The sequence below is a fragment of the Camelus bactrianus genome, chromosome 6 (genome assembly GCF_048773025.1).
Source record: "Camelus bactrianus isolate YW-2024 breed Bactrian camel chromosome 6, ASM4877302v1, whole genome shotgun sequence".
In the NCBI taxonomy this organism is placed as follows: domain Eukaryota; kingdom Metazoa; phylum Chordata; class Mammalia; order Artiodactyla; family Camelidae; genus Camelus; species Camelus bactrianus.
In genome coordinates this window covers 71,970,461-71,993,785 of record NC_133544.1, presented here as the reverse complement: position 1 = coordinate 71,993,785, position 23,325 = coordinate 71,970,461, and the positions used below count along the sequence as shown (strand labels likewise).

The window sequence follows — 23,325 nt, the reverse complement described above, 5'->3', positions numbered from 1 at the left end:
AAAATTCTTGAGAGCTGAGCTGAGTGTGAGGTCCCTTCCAGAGCCCAGTGGAATGGCTCTGCCTCTGGGCTTGAGGATTCACTGCCCTTTCTGCTGGCCCTGATGCCGCAACCCCTGGAGAATAATATCATGCTTCTTCACTCCCCACCCAGATGTCCTTCCTTGTCTCCACCCTCAGGGCTGGAGCAGAAGGGCTCATGCAAAGGTGGTCCACACCCTCTTGGGGAATCACAAACCTTCAGGCCACCCCTTTAGGCAGAATTGGAGTGGTCAGATTCTCGGGCCCCTGTGGCAGTTATGATTAGCCCCAACACTTGTAGCAGAAAGTCTTCTGGGCAGCTATTCACTGCACCTATGGCATGGTCCCAAATCCCATATGGGGACAGGTACTGGCTTGGGAGACGCCAGGTGGGGTTTGATTCTGGGAAGAGGTTGTTTTCTTATCAGAGTTAGAGCAAATGCTGTTAGCTGTGAGCACCTGTGCCTTCGGAAAATAAACGGGAGTCCCCTCCCCCCCCGTCCCTCTGGGGGCCTAACCTCTGGGATGCTAGCAGTCCTTGGCTGCAGGGTAAGGCTAGGGGGACTGCTCATTCACAGGAGTAAGGCCTGTCATTGATCAGACTGCAGGCACACTGGAGACAGCCCAGGGTGGGGTATCTACAACCCAGAGCGGGACATCTATGACCCAGAGCAGCAGCGCCCTGTCATCAGCCCTGCAGCTGAGACCTCAGCGCCTCCCCAACCCAGGCGTAGAACCCCTCAGGGGTGAGGATCCAGGCCTAGAGGAACTCACTGACCTGGGCATGGGGGCATTAGCCAGAGCCAATGCCAAACAGGGAGCACTGGTTAGCCCCCAGCTTTGGCCAATGACTGCTCGAGGGATGAAGACTGCCTTCTCTTCACCCCTCAGGCAAGCCAGGCAGAGTCTCTAGGCCTCCAGTCTGGGGCTGAGAAGCCCTGGAATGGGGAAGAGGATGCAATCCTGCCTCCTGGAGAGGCCTCTGCACAGCAGGCTGGAGGCTTCCCAGGAGGCCAGGGCAAATTCCCACCTCCCTGCTTTCTGTCCTCTGGAAAAAGGGCAGGGTGCCCCTGGGAAATTGCCATAGTCCTCAGGCCCAGGAGGTGAATTAATCTGACCGCAGGGGATGTGCAGAGGAAGAGTAGATGCCCTCCCTCAGGGCACTGGGGCAAGGGAAGCACCTGGGTTCCATTCCGGCTGGGGCCAGGTGCCCTATGCACTAGGCATGCCTCAGTTTCACCTTTTGCATAAAGAGAAGGGTCCCTACCCCCTTCCCAATCCCACTGCTGACTCAGATGCCAGAGTCCCCTGCTGACTCACCCCACCCCCTGCACCCCCCTCTCTAGCTCTGTGGATCTCCCAGCCACGTGCCACCAGGCCCAACCCTGCTGAGCTGATGCAACGTGACAGGGTGAGGGGGCTGGTGACACCTGAGGAAGAAAGAAGAGAGCCTGAGGAGCGGGGCAGCTGCAGACAGAGTGACAGACTGCAGACCCGAGAGCCGCCTCTGGGAGGAAGCCCTTTTGCCAGCCTGGGGCCTGCAGGGGGAAGGCTCAGCAGGTGGGAGGGGAGTGTGGAGTGCCTGCCTGCCCCCTGCCTGCCTGGGCTCCATCTCCTGTCAGCCTTCAGCTCCCTAAGCGACAGCTTCTAATTCCGGCTGTTGGTGCCTCTGTGCTCCACAGCAGTCTCAGCCTTTTTTCATCTTTGCTACTTCTTTTCTGCTCAGAACATACTGAGCCCACAGGGGAAGTCAGAGCAAAGGCTCCAGGGCATGAGATCTAGTGCCCCCACCCCCCCATCCCACCACGGGCCTGGCCAGGGTGGCCGTGCCAGCTGGGGCGATGGAGCCAGCTGCTCCTCCCAAAGATTATCCAGCACAGTGCTCTCTGACAGGCCAGGGTGAGACCCTGTTCCAGCCCCTCTTCTGCCCTGGAACGGTTTCCATCCACCATGGAGAACAGGGATGTAAATGAGGCCCAGTTGGCTCAGGGAGGCTGGTGGGGGGTGCAGCATGGCTCTTTGGGAACAGTGACCTTTCTGTGTTCCTGCTGCTTCTCTCCTCCACTGGAGGTGTCAACTGCCTGGTTTGTCAGGCTGGCCTACCACACACAGATCCCTGGGGTACCCTGACCCTGACCCTGGAAACAAAAAGGGGAGAAAGCAATATCCCTTATGCTGCAGAAAAGGGAAATTGAGTCATGAAGGGAAGACAAGCCTTTCTTCTGCTACCTAAGTAAACTTGGAGAGCATTCCTGCATCCTAACTGGGGTTGGGGAGTCCATACCCATCCCAGGTGACACCCCAGGTCTAGGCGTGGGACTGGGCTTTCTGTACTCTGAATAGCTGTGCAGCTCTTTCCCTGTTGCTCTCTAGCTTGCTGTTTCGTGAAGCAGGCAGGCTGGTGTACTGGGCTTCATTTTGCAGATAAGAGTATGCAGGCCTGAAGCCACACTGCTAGTAAATGCCTTGAGGCGGGGACTTAACTGATGTCAAATACTGTGCCCTTTCTGTGACACCACGAGAGAAAACTGGCAGAGCCCTGAGCAGGGGGATTAAAAAAATGCAAAAAGTAAATAGAGGTGCTTCACAGTGTGCTCAGGCATACAGCACATGCTCCCCCTAGGGCAGAGGGGAGTGGGAGCTCCTGCTCCATAGCTGGCCCCGATGCCAGGTAGGCATCCCTGGAGCCTGGGAGCCAGAGAGGTGAGAAGCTCAGTGTACAGAGTGATGTATCCGTTTTGCCTCTTGCCCATCTGGGCCCACTGGCTTTTCCCATAGATCCTGCTACAAATCTTCTGGTCACTGCTCTGCCCAGGCTGAGGATACCTTTATTCTTCCCTTAATTTTTTGTCTTTCATAGAAAGGGACGCCTTAAAGTAGCCCTCAACGCTGTCCCCTAAAGGTGTTTTTCCTGCTTCCATGCCTTGGCCTCAGTAACCCCATCTGGAATGTCTACCTTGCTTCTTAGCAACTAGATCCCACATCCTTGAAGACCACCTCAGAAGCCCTCCCTTCCCCACAACTCCATCTTCTCCAGGGACTGTCTCGGTTTTGCATTTAACAGACATATTCAGCCCCCACAGCGATAAATTCTACTTTTTATGTCCCAATCTTGTCTTCCCTCTTGAGAGGGGAGGTCTCTTCCGCCTCTTTATTTCCCACGGCTGGAAACACAATACCTGGCTCACGAAAAGTCTCAGTAAATTCTGTAGTCAATATCTGACTCACTTGTTACTTCACAAATATCCATTCCAACCCTACACACCCTCCCACCCTCTGCAGCTCTGAGGCACTCTGACTCCCCTCAACCGAGGCCTGCGTACCCTTCCCCCGCTCTGCCCCTCCTCCCTCCCCCACCTCCCCACGGAGCAGAGGGCCGGAGGGAGAGGGGATGCGGTGGTTTTCCCGCACCCTGTTGACTCGTGCTGTCTTATTCCTCTCGGGTGGGGTCCGCTAGTGGTCAAGTTCAGAGCCCTGTGGTCTGGGGGTGATTTTGTGCTTAAGAGGGAGACGAGGATCCTGGGGGAGACTTGCATGTCCCTCGCTCTTTCTGGTGTGACGCCGGGGAGTTGCTAACGCGGCCCTAGCACTCCCGCATCCTAAGGCGCCCGCTTGGGTCGCCGCATCTCCACTCCGCCAGCTTCTCAGCGGCAGGGAGCTGGCAGGCGGGCGCGTTGTCGAGGTTGGAGACGTCTGAGATTGGAGAGCGCACTCCCCCATTCCCGCCCCCGCGCCGAGTGAGCGTGTGCGGGAGGAACATGTGTATGTGTGTGTGTGTGCGTGTGCGGGAGGAACAAGTGTGTGTGTGTGTGTGTGTGTGTGTGTGTGTGTGTGTGTGTGTGTGTGTGTGTGTGTGTGTGTGTGTTTCGGTACACTTTGAGTGGCAGTTCCCAGCCAGTCTGAGCGCCCCCAACCCCGCACGGGGCCAGTACCCCCTACCACGAATCACTCCCTGTCCGCCTTTGACCGCCACCCCCAGCTTGCTTACGATCCAGTTCTGCCCTCATGGGGTCCCATTTCCTTCCACTCGCACCGCTGGGGGCAGCCCTCGTCTTCCCCGACGGGCTGCGGGTTCCGCGAGTTTCTAAGGAGCCCAGAGCACCGACTCCAGCGGGGGCGGAAGGCGGGGAGAGAAGACTATGACTTTGGGATTGGCCGGGTCGGGTGCATGTGGCCCCCTGCGAGCAGCCCCCGCCTCCGCCCGCAACCGCCGCCGCATCCCCACGGAAGCGCGTTGGAGGAGCCGCTCCCCGACGTCGTGGCCCACGAAGGGGTGGGGGCCAGAAACGGTCTCCTCCGCCCCGTCCGTTTCTGCCCTGACTGCTCAGCCCGCTTCCAGGGCAGCCATTGCCATAGAGACCCCCCAAGACTATAAAGCCAGGTATCCAAGCGGGCGGCGGCTCCGGCTCCGGCGCCGCCGAGCCCCAAAAGTAAGGAGCAAGCGCCCTGGCGTGGCCCGGCCCCCGCGAGAGGGGAGGAGGCGGAGGAGCGGCGCCAGCAGCTTGAGGAGCGGCGCGCCCCGCCAGGGCTGGAGGCAAGCGTGCGCGGCGGGCGCCACTGTCTCAGCAGGGGAGCGGGGCTGCCCCAGGTGCTGGTGAGTGGCGCGGCTCCCAGCTACGAGGGACTGAGGGGCGCCGGACACGGGGAAAGCGGCGGGAGAGTCTGGAGGGGCCCGAGCTTCGGCTCCCGTCGTCTTGTGGCGGGCCAGGCGCGGAGCCCGGTGTAGGGAGCAATCTACACCTCCAGGCGGGAAGCCCAGGGAAGGAGCAGCAAGACGCCTGGCGTGCGGCCCAGGAGCGGCGGGGCAGCTGGAGGTCAGAGCTGGAACCTCAGGACCCTTGGTCGCAGCCGCCCACGCGCAGAGGGAGCCATACCAGCGCGCCGGCGGGGGCCGGAGCCCGGCGGGGCGCGGGAACAGGGGCGCCCCCGTGCGGACCTGCCGGGCAGCCTTAGAGCGGCGGCCGAGGCCATGCTCAAGCCCAAGGACCTCTGCCCCCGAGCGGGTACGCGCACCTTCTTGGAGGCCATGCAGGCGGGTAAAGTGCACCTGGCCCGCTTTGTGCTGGATGCCCTGGACCGCAGCATCATCGACTGCCGCGCGGAGCAGGGCCGCACGCCGCTCATGGTGGCCGTGGGCTTGCCAGACCCGGCGCTGCGCTCGCGCTTTGTAAGACTACTGCTGGAGCAGGGTGCGGCCGTGAACCTGCGGGACGAGCGCGGCCGCACGGCACTCAGCCTGGCGTGCGAGCGCGGCCACCTGGACGCGGTGCAACTGCTGGTGCAGTTTAGCGGCGACCCCGAGGCGGCCGACTCGGCGGGCAACAGCCCGGTGATGTGGGCGGCGGCGTGCGGCCACGGGGCAGTGCTCGAGTTCCTGGTGCGCTCTTTCCGCCGCCTCGGTCTGCGCCTTGACCGCACCAATAGGGCAGGCCTCACGGCGCTGCAGCTGGCCGCCGCCCGCGGCCACGGGACGTGTGTGCAGGCCCTTACCGGGCCCTGGGGCCGAGCAGCCGCCGCGGCCGCCGCCCGGGGCTCCAACTCCGACAGCCCCCCTGGCCGTCCGGTTCCCGCGCCTAGCCCCGAGCGCCGACGACCCAGCCCCCGCCGCCTACCGCGGCCTCTCCTGGCGCGCTTTGCACGAGCGGCCGGCGGCCACGGCCACGGGGGCGAGGCTGGCTCGGGGGGTAAGGGCTCCGGCCGGCACCGGGCGCAGGGCAGCGAGCGGCCGGAGCTGGGCCGGAGCATGAGCCTGGCGTTGGGTGCCGTGACCGAGGAGGAGGCGGCTCGACTACGGGCGGGAGCCCTGATGGCCCAACCACACTCGCCCCAGTCTTCCGGGGCTGGACGGTGGCATTCGCAGGAGGTGCTGGAGGGAGCGCCCCCAACCTTAGTGCAAGTCCCCGTCGGCCTTAGCCCTCACCCTGAGGGCGGCCCCGGCTCTGGCCGCTTGGGTTTGCGCCGACGGTCCACAGCTCCAGACATCCCCAGCCTGGTCGGGGAGGCACCTGGGCCCGAGGGCTGCCCGGAATTAGAGCCCAACGCTCTGCCCCATTTGGTGCCTGGGTCTCAGCCTTGGCAGGCTGGCACGGAGGCGGTGGTGCTGCACGCTCAGCGGTAAAGTCTCCAAGCAGAGCCCTGTTTCCCCTACCTTCCCGTCTCTGTTCCACGAGGATTTCTGTTTTTCCAGGTCCCTCACTTTCCTGGTAGTTTCCCACCCCCCTGATCCTAGAACCTGTTCCTACTGCCAAGGCGAGAACTACATCAGCCCTCTCTCTGAAAGGGACCCCTATGTTATTTCTTTTTTGTGCTTGTTGGTATTCCCTGCCTAAGTCTCTCACCTGCTCTAAAGGCCTGCCATTCCTGTGGTGGAAGCAAGGAGTAGATTGGTTCCATAGGCTACGGCCTTCCAGCTGGACTCCCTTACCTCAGCGCTAAGGCTCTGTGCTGAGTCCTTCCGGCTCCGGCTGGGGTTTCCTTCGCCTTGCCCGGTTTTCCCACACCCTTGCCAGCCAGGCAGGCAGAACAGCTGACCTGTAGAACAAAGGCCTAGTCTCCCTCCCAACATCCCTCTAACCCAGTGATACTGACAATAATACCCCACACGACCTAAGTCTCCCTTCTCATTAAGTGTTAGAGTGTTGGAGAAGGGGAGCCTGGAGACGTGCCTCGGAGCCTTTCTGGACGGAGACGGAATCCGGAGGTTAAATTTTTCTAGGGAGAAACTCCTGCCTCAAGACACTGAAAGCATGTTGAGGGGGTGGGGGGTGGCAGGAACACTAATTGTCCCTTAAACCAGCTTTTGGGTAGTTTCAGATCCCTCTGCCTCAGCCCGAGGCAGACCCAGGATTCAGCTTCATTGACAGTGTGGGGGTCTTTGCCTCCAGCCAACTCTTACCCAGCCCAGCTTTGGGCTCTTGAGCCTATTTCCTCACTCTCAGAGGCCTAAAATGGAAAAGACTTAGCACTTTACCCACCCCCACCGCCTCCCAGCTCCCCCGTCCCGCACGTGGGTGCTCCTGCAGGGTGGAACGGTTGCGAAGGCTTTGCTTAATTGTATTTCTTCCAGTCCTCAAAGAACTCGTGTTTTGAGCCTTTGTATATGAAGCAGAAAGCAGCGGGTCTGATCCGAGGCTTAAGAACCTGACAATGTCTCTTTAAATAGAAGCTCTGCGAGGGGGATAATTGACTGAAGTGTTTGCCACGTTAAACGGCGGCGCGCGGGAGTCTGAAGCCCACACGAGCCGCAGGTCCGGGTTTAAATTACATCGAACTCCGGCGAGAGCTGGAAGGGGGCTGTTAAACGGTTCCTGCTTCTCGCTGGGCCGTTAATGGAGGGCAGGGCGGATGATGGATGCTGGAGGTCGAGACCAAGGACCCCTGCCTCTGCCACAACGCGTGGGATGCAGGCCCCCGGCCAGCTTCATTACTGGGCAGATTAGTGAGTCAGAGGAAACCGTGGAGAGGCAGTTAAAGGCCTTTTCCCGGCCTGGCCCTTCCTCCCCTCCCTCCCTGGCCCCGCCCTCTTTGCGACGGCCTAGTGAGAAGAGTATGGGGGGCTCTGGCGAATCGCGTGCCCTAGGACCCTACGGAAGCGCTAGCACAGAGTGGTGGCGCCTGGGGAGCTTTCTGTGAATCCGAAGGTTGAGCGTGCAGCCCCTCACCTGCCTGCACTGGGGTCTTTTCAAGACGTCGATCTATTCGTCTTTGCAGAACGGAAGGTTTTTCACTGGTAACTCAGAGGGAACTGCCCAGGGCGAGAATGACCTGTGATGAGAAATTGGCCTAGGGTGAGGGGTGGGTGATCAGGGGCGGGCCTTGTGTTGTGTAGGTGTCAGACACCTCGGCAATGGTTCCACCCCCCGGGGCCGCGAGCCCGCGAGCCCGCGAGGGCCTAGACACTGGACGTGATCTCTGGTGCCCCCTGGTGGCAACGCTGCGCTCTCGCTGTGGCCTGGCTGGGAGTTCAGACTTCTGGTTTTATTTGAATCACCGCTGTGTACTTCTCCCTCCGTGTGCATTTACCCATGGAATACTCTTCCTCTTGTAGTATATTAAATCCGGATACTTGAAGTCATTTCACGGCAGTGAAGTGAGGGACGATGAACAAAAAACTCACATTTGGAGTAGCAGGAGCCCAGATCCTTCACGTAGGACCCCAAGGTCTTCCGTGTGGAGAGCTCCTGCTGTCTTCTGAAAAACTGAGTTTCCAGCCTGTCCTCTATGATTTCTGAACCTTGGGACCTGCTGATTATGCACTGTTTTCTTCTGATGAGATTTGCTTTCATTTCTGGGATGTTTTGCCCTTGCCCCACTCCTTTCTCCCCAAATATCTCCTCTCCTCAGTCCCACTGTCTGGGTGGGGGGGTGAAACATACTGAAGCGCCTGAAAGGCCAGAGGGAGTGGATCTAGGGTGGGATGGGGGATAATTGGACACCCCAAGCACAAACTTTTTTCTGATCCTTGCTTGCTCATTTATCATTTGCAACTGTGTTTAATTTTCATGAAGTTTTTAATGGTGTAAGAATACAAGTATTTTGGCTGCTTCTGCGCACAAGGTCTGGGTTGCACATTGTGTTGAAGGTGCTGTCATGTTTCAAGTGTCGCTGACCCCGGGGCTTTCTGGTTGAATGTCACCTTGCGCCCTCTTTATTGGGTAAACAACCGCAAGAGCTCCTCTCTGTGGAGATGCCAAGGATTTGGTGGTTGAAAGTAATGTCTCTGAAAGAAACCACAGCAGATCTTTCCTGTCTGCTCTGAATTGTGGGTTTGACTGCCTTGCTGTTCTTGCAGATTTCTTACCAGGCCCAGTTCTGTGCAGAACTTAAACATTTCACCACATTGCACTCTCCTGAATTTCCCTTCACTGTCAGCCCCGGGACATTAAGGCTGGGGTCCCCTCCAGTTTGCTCCAATTTAGAAGAGACTTTTTGGAACATTTTGCTTTTTCAACTCTTGTTGGCTTTTGTCATTGTGAAGTCACCTGTGCCACCGGAGCTGGTACTCTTGGGTCAAGCTCAGAACTGGTCTGTGTATGAGGCTAAATGGCGTACGCACATGCTTTTGGAATGGCGCTGTGTGGTGGAAGAACTGTTAGAACTCAAAAGAATAGTTAATAAATCCAGTGTTATTCAGTTGTGGGAACTAGCCTCTCTTTGCCGTGCCAACCACTCCTGACTCAGGGTCTGACTGGAGAGGTGGAAGGGCATGCCAGCTTCCTGCAAAGGTTCGGCCATCCCTCCCTCCATGCCCGACGGCCCACTGCGGCTGCCTCCTGGAGGTAAGTCTAAGGTGCTGCTTCCAACTGAGAACTGGGGCCCTGTCTAGGTGGGAAAACTGTGGGGAGCAGGAGAGGGTCTGCAGGACTGCTTGCTCCTGGGTAAGAGGTTTCAGTGAACCCTGGCCTGGAGGGGTAGGATGAGACCTCAGGAAGGAACTATGGGAATCTGTAAGAGCCTGAAGTTTAAAGCCCCAGGTTTCTTGATTCCCGGTTGTGCTCCTTCACAATTCTTTGCTCTCACTCTGTTCTGAGAACCGAAACAGAGACTGCTTTCGCACTGGAAGCAGTTCCAGGCCACTTCCTACGGACAACTTGAGGAGAACAGCCTCTGACTTTCCAGGGAGTGAGAGGCAAATGGGGGAAGGGAGATGCTGCTGCAGAAAGGGGCCATCAGCCCTGTTGGCTGCCCCCGGGCCCCTGTGGTGCCTGCAAACATGTCCTGCAGCCCTGGCTTTCCGGGTTGGGCTCTCCTCCCCTGGGAAGGAGCCCTATTTCTTAGTTCTTTCAGTCCCAAGGGCCTTTCACTTCCTGTTTCTCTCCTCCTCTGCCCTCATTTCAGGCCCACATTGCCACCAGGGAGTTGGATTTTCTGTGGCTTAGAGTGACCCTTGGGGAGCTCACATCAGGGAGGAGAGAGGGCCACTCCGGACACCCACGATAGCTTCTCCAGTTTGAAAACAGCCTGGCTCCACTCCCAGAGACAACAGGAAGGCCAGAGGTTTTGAACACTCAGTTTAATTTAAAACAGGCACAAGTGCAAACAATTCACAAAAATTTCTAGGGAAGATGCTTTTGTTTTTAAAACTCTGACCCTTAAAAAAAGTCCTTGCTTTTTTTTTTTTTTTTCTGCCCTAAAGCAGGCCACTAGGGAGCAGAGGAATCTAAAAATATTATCTAGATAGGGTCCGGACACCTGGAGTTCTTCCCTGGGATTCCCTGTCTCACAGCAGCCCTGATGGTAGGGAGGGGAGGACAAGGAGACAGGTGTCTGAGGAGGCAGCAAGGGGCAGGTGGTTTGCACAAATGGGGCCCATTCTCTTAACGTGATGGAACCCTGGGAGCTGGTTCACCTCCCTCAGACCAGGATTTTGAAAAGAATGGGTCCCTGATGACCTGGTTTTTGAGATGAAGCTCACAGGTAAAACAAAGTTTGTTCCCTCACCATTCTGATCTCTGGCTCTCAGACTCCACAGTGCAGGAGGAACTCGGAAACCTGCCAAGCCCCCAGGATGTGTCAGACTCAATACAGATCTCTTCACTGGTCAGATAGAAACCCAGGACTTAAGATGCAGGAAGCCAGGCCAAGAAAGCAGGTCCCTTCAGAGCAGAACTTAGTGGGAGAGAGGAAGGAGAAGCCTTACTGGAGCCAGCCACAATGACCTGAAGGGAGCCAGGCTGTCGGGGCAACCCCTTCCTCTACTTACACACACATGGGCACAAAAACAAGCAACACGCCCTGTACAGTGAGACCACCTTTACCACCAACTGCCTCCTTCCTTTTTCACCCAGAAAATGCCCTCCCTGCCACCATGGCCTCCGAGCAGTCTGTCCACAGCTGGGCACGGGCTGTGCAGGGAGAGTGTTGTCAGCTTGGTGGGTCGGGAAACAGGTGCACGTGGGACTGTGCCTTCAGGAAGCTGGACACAAGGGAGGAAGACGATTCAGGCAATCAAGACCTTTCCTGTGGCCCTCTCAGGCCCCAGGGTTTGGAACTGGAGCTGAGGACAGCAAGCATCCTGGGGAAGATGGGCAGTCTCCTTCCTGGGTGGCCTCGGATGCTCGTGTACAACTACCTTTAAAAAACCACAGCAGCCTTTTCTGCTATATTGGCCACAGTGGCCAAAAGCACTAGTCTCCATATTTCTTAGAAATCTCCCTGTACAGATAACAAAGGGTCACCCTGCAGAAGGGGTCTCCATCATCCCAAAGGCAACTAGGGACTCTTCGGAGGGAGAGAGACCAAGGGGCAGGTCCGGCCTGGCCCAGTGGGCGGAGGGGCAGGAGGGCGGGGGTGGAGCTTCACATTCAATCTTTGGAGAGAATACTGAGAGAATGAGGCAGGCAGGCAGGCCCTGTTGCAAGCTGGCGGCCCAGTGTCCCCTGCCTGTGGGCACAGGTGGCAGGTGCGCTCTGGGGTCGGGCTCAGCAGGTGGAGGTCTGCTTGCGGTAGAGCTGGATCAGGGGCACCAGACATTCAGGCAGCCCTGTCTGCAGCAGGAAGGGGTGGTCCAGGAGCTCCTGGGCCGTGGCTCTCTCCTGGGGGTCCCGCACCAGCATCCGTTCCAGGAAGTCTCGCAGCACTGGGGAGACCTGTGGACGCAGGTCAGTGAGAGAAAGCCACAATTTGCAGCCACTTTGGGGTGACCCAATCTGCCTAGCCCCACTCTCATCTGAAAGTCTTAAATTCTCTCATTTCTTATTTCCTGGTTCCTCCCAGGCTGAGTACTTTTTGGATTATCAGGTAGGTAAGGAAAGTCAGCATTAGTCCAGGAAAAGCAGCCAGCTCACCTTCAGGGGGTGCTGCTGAGCAATGGAATTAGGCTACCTGGAGCTAGGGAGCTGGGTTCCAAATACAGCCCATCCCCTGCCTTGCTTCTCAGGGCTCCGCGTTCAGGCTCTGTGCAAAGGGGCATGGGATTCGTACCAGAGATCCAGTCCTGGGTCTATCCCTGATCTCTGGCAAGTTGCACTCTTCTGTAGACCTCACTTTTTTCATCTGTAAAGTGGGCTAATGATAAAATGTGCTTGCCCTATCTGCCACATAAGGCTTTAGTGAAGATAAAAAAAGAAATCAGGGATGAAGAAGTGTTTTGAAAAATAGAAAAGAACAAAAGTGGGACCTGCAAAAGAAGATTTCTTTATTTCTGTAAGCCTTAGAGTCTAAGTCAAGGGCTTATCTTGGTTCATTCTGAGCCAGTATCTTGGGATAAGGCTGTTACAGAAGGCTACATCTTCTGGGGAATTCACCAATTAAAAATCTTCCCTAACTGCTAGTCTTGGGGTCAGGAGTGCGGGCTCCAAGGACCAGTTGTCTTGGAAAGTGCTTCCTGTCTGTCCTCCCCATCCAGCTGGGCTACAGAACTATTTTGCTATTTAGGAACTGGGCTTCAACTCTCTGGGACATTTTTTCACTCTGGCCACCAGATGGCAGTGCCATTTTGCAGCCCTCTGCTGATCTGTCACCAGCAAGGGGTGCCCACAGGTAAGGACTGTGGGTTTGGGTGGATTTGGCAAGAAAGGGTCATACATACACACACATGTTGGTTTTAAGGGAAAAACTGGTCAGGATGTACATTGATGGAGGGCATACCAATCCTCTGTGAGGGACTGGGTGCACTGTGCCATGGTATGACTCCCCTGACAGATGGGGTCGAGGTGGGTTCCTGCATAATTAGCTTCTCTAGATTCCTCTCCAGGACATCAAGGATTCCGGGCAGGCTTGCTTTCCCTTCTCTCAGGCTCCTGTCGGTAGCCTGCAGGTGGAAACTTGTTGGAGTGACCATGGGAGTTTGTGACTAGGCTCCATACCCAGATGTGGGTTTTATGTGGAGAAAAAGGAGCCTTTTCCAGGAGCCCAGGCTCTCTGGCATCTGTGGAAGGGAGAAGCTGGGCCTGAAAGCTCAGTGTCTGATCCTTGAAACCTGGGGAAGAAGGGCCTGCAGGGTCGTACCTTGTTTACCAACTGACCTTGTGAGAATTCTTCAGCCTGGGTGGGGGGCTGTCCCGGAGCCTCTTCATGGCTTGCACTGGGGAGTCACTGAAGTAGGGTGGCTCTCCATCCACCATCTCAATCACCATGATGCCCAGAGACCAGATATCCACCTACAGAAGGAGAATGTCCCTGACTCCCCTGACCAGAGTCTGGCCCCTTGGTAGAACAGGCTGCAAGGGGAGTGGAGCAGCTGGCCCCAGGTCTCCTTGGTGAGTCAGCCTCCTTCTTGGCCACCTTCCCTGTGGTCAATTACTTCCTGTATGAGTGACCTCTGACTGCAGGGTCACAGCTGTCAGCCACTCTCTTAGAAAGGCCATCACACATAGGGAAGCCTGGCCATACCCTAGCCTACCCCTGAAACATGGGCAAGAGCATTGTGGGGACCAGTTTGTGGCAGCAAAGTCACAGGCCAGAGAAGACCCACCAAAGAGGGGGCAGTAGACAGTGGGGTAGGGTATTGACTAAGTGGGAACCTGAGAACCAGGGCTATTTTGGGTGGGGGGCTCGGCAGGGGGCCACTAGTAGAAGAGCTGTGTGTTCCTAAGCCTCTTCTGGGAAGATTAGGGGATGGAGGGAGCTGTTACCTCGGTTGCATACAGAGACCTGGAGATCACTTCAGGAGCCATCCAGTAGGGGGTTCCCACCAGGGACTTCCTCTTAGGGACATCTTTGCTGATTTGCGCACAGAATCCAAAGTCTGAGAGTTTCACCTGGGGTTGGGGTGAGAGGGAGAGAAGGGAGTGAAAAGTCAACTAGGAGGAAAAGCCATGCTGGGAGCAGAAGTGTGGGGGGCGTGGGTGCGCCCTACCCTGCCATCGAGGGTCAGCAGGATGGAGTCGCTCTTGATGTCCCGGTGGATGACCCCCTGGGTGTGCAGGTAAGCCAGGGCCTGCAGCACGGCCTCACACACAGTGGCGATCTGCTCCTCATTCAGCCTGGACAGGGAAGGCAGGGCCACCAGCGTTAGAGAATGTGAGCTTTGGCAGGGCTGCAGGACAGATGGGCTGGGCAGAGTAGGTGCCCCTGGTCCTGGGCCCCACAGCTCCTGGGCAATGCATGAAAGAACCCAGTCAGACCAGAGCCCTGGGGGAAATGAGCCTGGGCCTAGGCTGGAGACCTAGTGTCTTCCCCAGGCCCCTGAGACCCCTAGGTCTGTTAACCCAAACAGATGGGGGCGGTTCAGGACAATGAGACAGGCACCCCAGTCATCTGGGCCTGAGGCTGCCTAATACCCCTGCCAGGGCATTCATGAGGCCCAGCCCTCCCAGCTGCCCACCTGACTTGAGAGATGATGTCCGTGAGGGCCCCACCCTGCAGGAACTCCATAAGCACCCACAGCTCCTCGCCCACCAGGTAGCTCTTGTACATCTCCACCACATTGAGGTGCTGGTAGTCCCGCATGATCACCACCTGGGGGACAGGAGGGGATGCCTAAGTGCCGGGCACGCTCCCCACTGCACCCGCTCAAAGACATCCAGCCTGGCTCCGCGCACACTGCCAGTCCCAAATGCCCCGTCACGCCCTCTCCTCCCACCTCGTTAAAGAGCAGCTCCCTGCGCTGCTGCTTCCTGAGGTCCATCATCTTGACAGCCACCTGGCGGCCAGAGTGCTTTTCCCGGGCCAGGCAGACAATGCCGGTGGAGCCTTCGCCAATCTTCACGTAACTGTCCAGCAGCAGCCGGGGGTCGCCCTGGTCCACCACCATCCTGAGCGCAGCCTTGAACTGCTCATGAGTCACAACACCCGTGTCCTCACTAGCCAGGGCACCCTTGGCCACCGCAGGGTCCTGGGGCAGGTACAGGTTGCTGGTGCTGATCTGGGCATGCCGGGTACGGGGGGAGCCCGCTGGGGAAGACCGGCCTGGAGGAGGGCCGGCAGCTGGGGCTGTGCGGAAGGACTTCTGGGGGCTGCTGGTATCCGAGGTGGTCAGAGGGCTGAAGGTGCCCACATGCTGGTCCGAGGGCAAGGACTGGGCCTTCGCCACCAGGTTTGGGGGGCAGTCTTTCTGCGGTGGTCTGAAAGAGGAATTGGGCTGCAGAGAAGAAGAAAGAAACAGGTTTGGCTGGGGGAGTGTTTGGAGCAACCTTCCCAGAGGCAGGAGGTGGCTGCTGTGACCTCTGGACACAGGCAGGGTAAGACAGGGCATCAGACCAGCGGAGGAGGTGCCGCAAGCAAAGATTTTCAAATGAAACAAAAGACAAACCATAGTCCTGCTTAAGAAACCAACCCCCAGTGTTCCCAGGTGAGCAGATAAAACAGCTCTTTACATCCACTCTGCCCATCCTGGGAAGACAAAGCTGAGTCCCTGGAGTATCTGGTGCTGGGTATTTCTTCCTCGGGTGACTGACAGCCAGACCCCAGGGAGGCCACCGGGAGGCAATCTTCCCTCTGTGCTGTAGGCTGCACAGGGAATCTGGGTCAGTTTCCAACCATGGCTCCCCCACCCAAGGGCCCACGTGAGCGGAAGAGGCCCTGGGCATTGGAGTGGTGGGTGCAGCGGGGCAGCTGTGACTGACTCCCATGACAGGGCAGGGAAGCCACAGCTGGGGTCTGATAGTCCTGCTTGTACCTGACAATGGGGGGTCTGCATGTCTGTGCTGTGAGATTATGTCCCCAACAGAGGACCACAGAGCCATGTTACCATCTGGGGGCTCCTCTGGCGTCCCCTGGGCTGGGGATCTGGTGCTAGAGAGATCTGGAATCAGGAGGGTAAGTCCAGCAGTGAGGTGGTTTCCTTAGGGCTCCCCAGAGCAGCCCTTCCACTTGCTCCTAGACATGAAATTTCTGGCTGACGACCCCCAACAAGGAAGGGAAGGCAGGCGGCCTATCCTTCTGGTCTCTGGCAGGCAGGGAGGGAGGGATGGGGAACTGAGTAGCAGACTGGGCCCCAATGAGCCCCGCTCAGGCCAGGCCTGGAAGCTCCTTGCCTTTCAGGGTCCAGCCCTCTTGCCAGCCCCAGCAGGAAAGGTCCCATCCTTGGATTCTTCCCAAGGAGCTGGCGAGGTGCAACATGACTCCTCCCAGGGATTGTGTGTTTTTAAAAGGGGACACCTGGAGAGGGTCATACATGACCTACTGGGGAACTTCAGGGGCTGCAGAGAGGCCTTTCTGGAACATCTCAGAGCCTATCTCACAGGCGGTTGTCCAGGTGCCCAGAGGGTCCCAGTCCTCATCCTCAAAGCTGAATCAGCTTCCAGGAAATCTACTCAACACATAGCACGTGCATGGTGCATCTGCCAGCAGAGAGTCATGCCATGGCAGGCTCTGCCACCCCCAGCCCCGCCCGCCCACTCTGAGTGTGCGCCAGCCTCTAGCAGGCGGTTCCTGGCTCAGCTCAGCCTTCATGGTGAAGGAGCCAGGAGAGCCTCCCGGGACTAATGCAGCTACTGCATCCCCACCTGGCGAGCACATCTGTGCAATAAATAGATTCTCCCATGTCCCTGCCAGCGCCTGACCCTCACCCAACTTTTCCTACTCTGTTGTGGTGGAGCAGTGGGACTTCAGACTGAGGATCAGGACCTGGGTTCCAGTCCTGCTTTGCTCAGACTTGTGATGAATCTTAGGCCAGTCACCCTCTCTGAGCCCCGGTCTCCTCTATGAATGCACAATGATCCAGGGAGATGGGTAAAATGCAGGTTCCTGGGCCTCGGAGATGGCTTCAGTAAGTCCCTTGAGCAGGGACTCTGCATTTTAACAAGGCACTTGGGTTTGATGTGGGAGGAACAGTGGACCACGATTTGAGCAGCTCTGTGATTCCATGGCCTCACAGGGAAGGCTAAGACTGGATGTGGAGGGAGCATGGCCACCACAGAGGCTGTGAGGCCACATTCAAGAGCAGAAGTTCCATGAGATGCCACCTAGAAGCAGTCCCCAAGGCTCTGTTAAAATCTGCCTGCTGGCCTGCGAGGCATGGACTTAAAACAGAAAAGGTGCTCTCCGGGCATCTGTGTGGGGCTGGGCGGAGCTTGGGGACCTGAAAAGCCCCTAAAGCTGCTGATGAGGTGCTCTAACGGCCCTTGACCTCTCTCCACCCTGGATTTCTAAGGAAGGCTGTAAAAGAATTTCCCTCACCTTCTGGCCTCCCGGCCTCCTGGACATGAAGAGGGTGGGGACAAGCCACACGGAGGGGCTGAGGAGGGGGATTCACTCCCTCCTCTGCTGTCAAGGCCCCTGTGCAGACTCTGCTGCAGGTGCTGGCCGAGTTCAGGGGCGCGGGTGCAGTGGGGGAATGGAAGCAGCAGACAGACCCAGTCAAGAGACCAGCACCTTTGTGGCTGGGACACAGGGCTCGGGGGTAGTGGGACCAGGCTCCATCTTCACCTCAGCGGGGTCTTGTCCCAGGTGTCCCTTAGTTGGCCTTGCTGCCCGTCTCCACAGGAGGGAGATTTCACTTAACGTAACCACATGAAAGGACCAGATGAAAGTCGTTAAACTGCTCCAAGAAAGGGAAAGGAGGACAAAAGATGGAATTAATTGTTCGGGGCTCTGGATTAATTCTGCAGTTACTTGTGTGACTGAGGCAGGAAGCCACCGGAAAGAAGAGTTGGACGTGGTGTTACAATGATGCATCACTTTCCCTTCCCAAGCCACGGTGATAGGGCTGGGCTCTCCAGCTGTGGGCTTGGGAGCCTGTGCCATAAGTGCCACACAGGCAGAAGCCATGTCATAATATTTAAGAAATAATAAAATCATTTATTGAGGGTTTACCACTTTGACAAAGGCCTTAAATGCATTATCTCATTTAATTCTCATAACCCTGTGGGTTGTTTTATTATCCCATGGGTACTATTATCACTACATTTATAGGTGAAGAAACAGGCTCAGAGAGGTTAAGTAACTTGCCCTGAATCACTAAGTAGTAAGGGACAAGGCCAGACTTCAGCCCTGGTCAGCCTAACCTCTGACCCCTATGCTGTGGTCCTACTGGGGATCCTTGGCACATAACAAAGTACATGCACACAGTAGGGCTAAACCAAGGTTTGCTGATTGTTGAGGTCTTCCTGACTTGGCCTTTCTGCTGCTAAGTGGAACCACTTCTAAATCCCCCAAGCTCCTGTCTTACCTCTTTGGCCTCCCTGCCACCACCTGAGGTCTTCTTTTGCTTTTTAGCCAAAGTGAGTGACTGTAGGCTAAGCTGCCTAGGGCTGAGGACAACAGCTCCAGGGCCACAGATTTTCCTGCAGCCACGCCTGGCACACTGTGGCCATTGGTGACCTGACCTCCCAGGGTACCAGTGCATGGACCGTTGCTTTAGGAGTTGCTGTGAGTGTCCAGAGCCAAACTCTGGGATGTGCTGAGTGCAGAGGGCTGGCTGCTGGCTTAGTTTAGGGGTTCCCAGGGCCCTGTGGGAGGAGGAGGAAACTGAATGCCTCCCAACTGTGTTGTAATTTGCTGAGAGCACTGGTTCTCAATTGGAGTGATTTTTTTCCCCAGGGGACATTTGGCAATGTCTGAAGGGATTTGAGATTGCCCCATCTGAGGCATGCTACTAGCATCTAGGGGGTAGAGGCCAGAGAGGCTTCTTAATTTCCTACAATGCATAGGCGAGCCCCCACAATAAAGGATTATCTGATCCAAATATCAAGAGTACAGGGTTGAGAAGCCCTGGCCCAGAGTAACTCAGGGGAAGTCTTGGCCCTGCCTTTTAGAGGCCTGGCTTAAGAATATCTAGAAAGGTATGCCCAGTGGGCCGAGAAGGAAACCACTTCCCTGGATTTGAAACTATGGTATCTCTGAGTCCTGGACAAGCACCACCTGCCTCCACCACCTGCCTCCAAGGGTGCAGGGGAGACCCCACACACCCGGGGGCAGCAGCCCGTGGTAGGTGCTTGGTGATGTGTGCAGGGATGGACTGGCTGACAGAGGCTGGGGGGACAACCTGCCCCGCTGCTGTGGGGTGCTGGCAGGAGCCCAGGACCATGCATGTCAGTGCCCAGCCCAGTGTTGATACCCACTTTCTCCAAATTCCTGAAACCACCCCCAACCCCAGCAGGACTCCCAAAGTGTACATGCTGGCGGTGTGTACTGTCCTGCTCCCACTTTAGTTTCCTGTGGACTGTCTCCCCAAGGGCACAGTCTCCCAGAGACCCCCTCTGTTCACAGGCACTTGTGTCTCTCTCGTGGGCATATGTCCCCATTTCATATGTTCCTCCCCCAACCCCCTACCCTACTCAGCCCACCATCCTTTGTCCCTGTGTGGGGCTGGAGGTCACAAAGCCCAAAACCTTCCCTGGGTGCCTCAGGCTGGCAATGACTTAGAAGGCTGAGGGTCTGCATGCCCGGCCCCCACCAACTGCACAGGCTGGACCCATTGGTGCTATCCCCGGACGGGAGGCTCCATCATTCACCCTGCTGTCAGAGCTTGTTTCTTAAGGCTAACTTACAACTCTCATGCTGCAGCCTAAACTCACTTCTGCCTGTCCCCTCAGGAAGGAGCTAAAAGATGCCATGGTCGGAAAGCCTTCAAGAGCAAGAGGAGGGAGCCCAGAGGGCCCCTCCTTTCCCCCCTCGCCTGACTCATTCGCGAACCCTGGGGGTTGTCTTGCACTCTCTGAGTCAGTCTTCTCATCTGCCAAATGGGAAAGGATGTCACTGTCACCACAGACAGGATGTCACAGGGCATGTAAGCAAAAATGTTCTCCTCTGCCTGCCAAGAAATGTCACTGTTAGGGCTCCCTTCACTGTTTCCTTTTTCACAAGAAACATATGTGCATTTGAGGCTGCCTCTCTCTCTCTCTCTGTCTCTCTCTCTGTCTCTCTCTCTCTCTACACACACACACACACACACAAACACATATCAAAAGTCGGCTCTCCTATTGCTCCCAGACCCAGGCAAATTCAATTCTCTGGCTTTTCACATGGCACACAATATAAGAATTAATAATTACAGAAATGTTAAACAAAGCAACAACCACTAGAAAAGGGGAAGGGAGGGAGGGAGGGAGGAATCCTCACTAGAGGAAGGGTTAACATGAGCATTTCTGAAGCCTGTGGGAGAAGCAGTGCAGGGAAGCTGTGCACCACCTCAGGAGAGCACTGGGACAAGAGAGAGGTTGAGGCAAAAAGAAAGTCCAAGGAGATGGAGCCAGAGAGACCCTGCCCCTGATCCCCACCCCCAGTGCTGGAGCACCTGCCTCTACTGAGGCCTGGGTGGGGGTTGCTGAGCACTAGGGGCAGAGGAGGGTCTGGGCTTGTGGTTAAAGATGCTACTTTTTCAAGGGGTGTCTGCCTCCCCATGTGGTCTGCCTTGACACACCCCAGAGGGCAAGAGTGTAAGCTGGGGCACACCATAGCCCCTCTGAGGCCCCTGGAAAATGACCTGGCTTGCAACTTCTGACTCACATGTGCTAAGCCTTTGGAGGACAAGGGCTCAGCTGGTTCAGGGCAGAATCAGCTGCAGATCTATTTCCCTTGTGCTTTCCCCAACCCGACCCTGTAAGTGGGGAAGGCCAGGCAGGGCCTGTGTCCCCTGTGGATGCTGTGGCCCCGGCCTGACTTACCTTGCTCTGTGGTTGAGGGCCTGGCTTGCTGCTGCTTGGAGAGGCTGTGGCAGAAGCAGACAGGAACATGCTTCGGAACAGCCTGCGCTTCAGGCTGTTCTCCTGGGTCTTAGGGCTGGGGCTGCCCTCCCCACCCGGCCTGCCTGTGGCCGAGCCCACCAGGCAGGACTGCGGCCGGGCCTCCTCGGAGCCATGCCTCGCAGTCTTGGTCCCACGCCTGCCCGTAGCTGTGGGTGGGGAGGTGCCAGGTGGGGATCTCTGCAGGCAGGTTCCCAGCTGCAGGCAGCGCTGTGTGGCACCCTGGAACTCGGTGGGGCCCAGGGACTGTGCCTTGGTGGCCAGCCCATTGGGCAGGACCCGTGGGCTCTGCGGCTCAGGCCACGGCACCTGCCTGTGGCCTGCTGGTGCGCCCCCGTTGCAGCTGAGGTAGAGGCCGTGGGGGTCAGTGCGCTCAGACTTGGGGCTCTGCAGGTACATGTCCGGGTCTGCAGCCCACTGCTCATCCCCTAGCAGCCCCAAGGACTGTGCCCGCCGCCGGCTGGTGGGGCTGCGGCCGCGCAGGGTGTTGGAGCTGATGACCGACAACTTCTGGATGTCATTGAGCAGCCCTGAGATGTAGCCATCCATGGGCGCCGCGCTGCCGCGCACCACTGTCTGCAGGGGAGGGAGAGGGAGAGGCATGGTGAGCAGCCTGTTCGTGGCAGGGAGGGGTGGCTGGGTCTGGACCAGGTCAGAGAGCCTCCCCAGAGGCCTTGGGGAGGAACACCTAGGACCTTGTTTGCTGTGTCTTTCAGCTATTTCTTAATTTTTCAGTCCCTTACAGGGTCCACAGTGGGCCAGGCCTGCGCTGGGGTAGGGACACAGTGATAAAGCCCATTTTCAGGATGCTTGTAGTCCAGCAGGGCAGACAGGTGAGTAACCATGGCGTTCAATCCAGGACACCAAATGGTCTGGGCAGCTGAACTTGGGGATCTGTGGGGAGGGGGAGCTCCAGGCCCTGCCTGGGACCCACCGCCGTTCCCCAGCTCTGTCTGCGGCCTTCTGGGAAGCATGCAGAGCTGAGGAGACAGGCACCTGTCCAGGCCCCTCCCCACATACACTGGATTTGTGGCCTCCAAACCCTAACAGGGCCCTGACCCCAACCCCTATCAGACTCTCGGATCAACCTGTCCTGACTCACACAACTTAAGCCCCCTGTTCTGTGAGAGCCCACAGTGGCTACAGGTCCAAATATTTCATGGGACGTACTTAAATATTCTTCGTTGTTATCTGAAACTCAAATTTTATTGGGCATCCTGTATTTTTACTTACTAAATCTGGCAACCCTACCACCCTGGGGAGAGGGACTCCCCAGGCTCCTCCCTGGGTCATCCAGAGAGAGAACGAGGGGCTGATTAGCAGGGAATGAAACAGCCTGGCTAATTGATAGCTGGTAATTAGGTGGTTCTTCAGGTGCCTGTGTGGTTCTGCCAGCAATCTTCTGTGGATGGTCTGAATCCTCCCACTCCACCATCTCTGCTGCCCGCCTTACCTTCATAGGCTGAAGCTGCACCCGGGTGATGCGTGAAGGGTCTACCACGGGCTTGGGTCGCCGCAGTGTGTCCAGGATGTTCTGCCATTGTGGGGGGAGGCCCACGAACTTGCCTTCTTTGGGGTCAAAGGAGGTGTGGACGCGATGTTGGAAGTTCTGTGGGGCCGAGATCTCAGGGCGTTTCTTTTTTTTCTTGCGGAACATGGTGCCTGCGTGGGGAGGGTCAGACTGAGCTCCAGCTGGGGCTTCCCAAGAGCCTGGCCCCAGGAAGCACAGCTAGCGGCAGTGGGTGCTGGGGCCCCGGGCTCTGTCCCCTGACACAACTACCCTGGACCGGCCGACAGCTTCCCCTCCCCTCTCGTGCCTAGTTCCTCAGGGAAATGGCTAACTCCCAGCAGAGTGGTCCCAGAAACAACAAAAGCCTCATAAGTAAGCCAATCCAGACCATAAATAAGGAAAAGAAGTGTGTGTCTTCTTGTCTGAGCCTAGTCCCCTGCTGAGCAGGCAGACTCGAAGTAGGGGGGTGGGGAGTGTGCGCTTTCATAAGATGCAAAGCCCATGACAAATATCATTCTACCGTCAAAGAATTAAAAAGAGGGTGGGGAAGAGGGAGGAAAGCAGGCAAACTCATTTTATGAAGTAAGTATGATCTTGATTCTTAAACCAGTTAAGAATAGCACAAGGAAAGGAAAATATGAACCAATTTCACTTAGGAACATAAATGAAAATCCTAAACAAAACTAGCAAATTGTATCCAACTGTACGTTAAAGGTTTTGCGTGTTTGTTTTTTATTTTCACAGTCAACTCCAGTTTGTCCCAGGGGGTTTCAAAAACAGAAAACCTGTTCATGTGACATACGACTTCATAAAAAGCCAGGCTGATGATTCATAGACATATTGCCCAGTCTGGGACCAAACTAAATGGGCCCTCGTGGTCCCCAGGTGCTCGGCCCTAATTCTGGAAAGGCTCTGGGCCAGAGGCACAGCTGCGGTGGGTGAGGGCAGCTATCTTAGGGGAAAATCTCTCCAAAAAAAGAAAGCTCATCTCCCCCTAGGCCCCGTTCTCTGTGGTCTCAGAACTCTGACTGTACAAAACATCACTTGCAGTTAAGCAGTTAAACCTCTATCCCTCGCCTTGCTGGTTTTGGGTTTGCCTAAGGCCCTACTAAGCTCCATCAACAGCTAGCAGTGACATGGCCATGCAGATCTGAGAGAGGAAGACTGGAAACCCAGGAGGCAAAGTGACTCTTCCAAAGTGCTGTTCTGGCCTTGCCTTCAAGGAGCCC

The 23,325-nt window shown here is 56.8% G+C and overlaps 2 protein-coding genes across 6 annotated transcripts in view; one reads left to right on the top strand and one right to left on the bottom strand.

Moving 5' to 3' along the window:
• The first annotated feature begins 4,110 nt into the window (after window positions 1-4,110).
• On the top strand, window positions 4,111-9,863 carry ANKRD63 (ankyrin repeat domain 63). Its single transcript, XM_074365898.1, has one exon. The coding sequence runs from the start codon at window positions 4,989-4,991 to the stop codon at window positions 6,135-6,137; it is 1,149 nt and encodes a 382-aa protein (XP_074221999.1). The 5' UTR covers window positions 4,111-4,988; the 3' UTR covers window positions 6,138-9,863.
• Window positions 9,864-10,016: 153 nt separating this feature from the next.
• PAK6 (p21 (RAC1) activated kinase 6) overlaps window positions 10,017-23,325 on the bottom strand; it is a 33,464-nt gene continuing 20,155 nt past the window's right edge. For 4 of the 5 annotated variants that reach the window (XM_010965133.3, XM_010965132.3, XM_010965134.3 and 1 more), the window contains 8 exons: window positions 22,040-22,248; window positions 20,509-21,162; window positions 14,544-15,041; window positions 14,286-14,419; window positions 13,818-13,944; window positions 13,594-13,719; window positions 12,985-13,119; window positions 10,017-11,607 (listed from right to left, as the gene is read on the bottom strand). In XM_010965133.3, coding sequence (XP_010963435.2) covers window positions 11,440-11,607; window positions 12,985-13,119; window positions 13,594-13,719; window positions 13,818-13,944; window positions 14,286-14,419; window positions 14,544-15,041; window positions 20,509-21,162; window positions 22,040-22,243 — 2,046 coding nt within the window. In that variant the 5' untranslated portion in view covers window positions 22,244-22,248 and the 3' untranslated portion in view covers window positions 10,017-11,439. Of the gene's footprint in view, window positions 11,608-12,967; window positions 13,120-13,593; window positions 13,720-13,817; window positions 13,945-14,285; window positions 14,420-14,543; window positions 15,042-20,508; window positions 21,163-22,039; window positions 22,249-23,325 lie in introns of all 5 variants that reach the window. The other variant, XM_045524228.2, reaches the window with a different exon arrangement.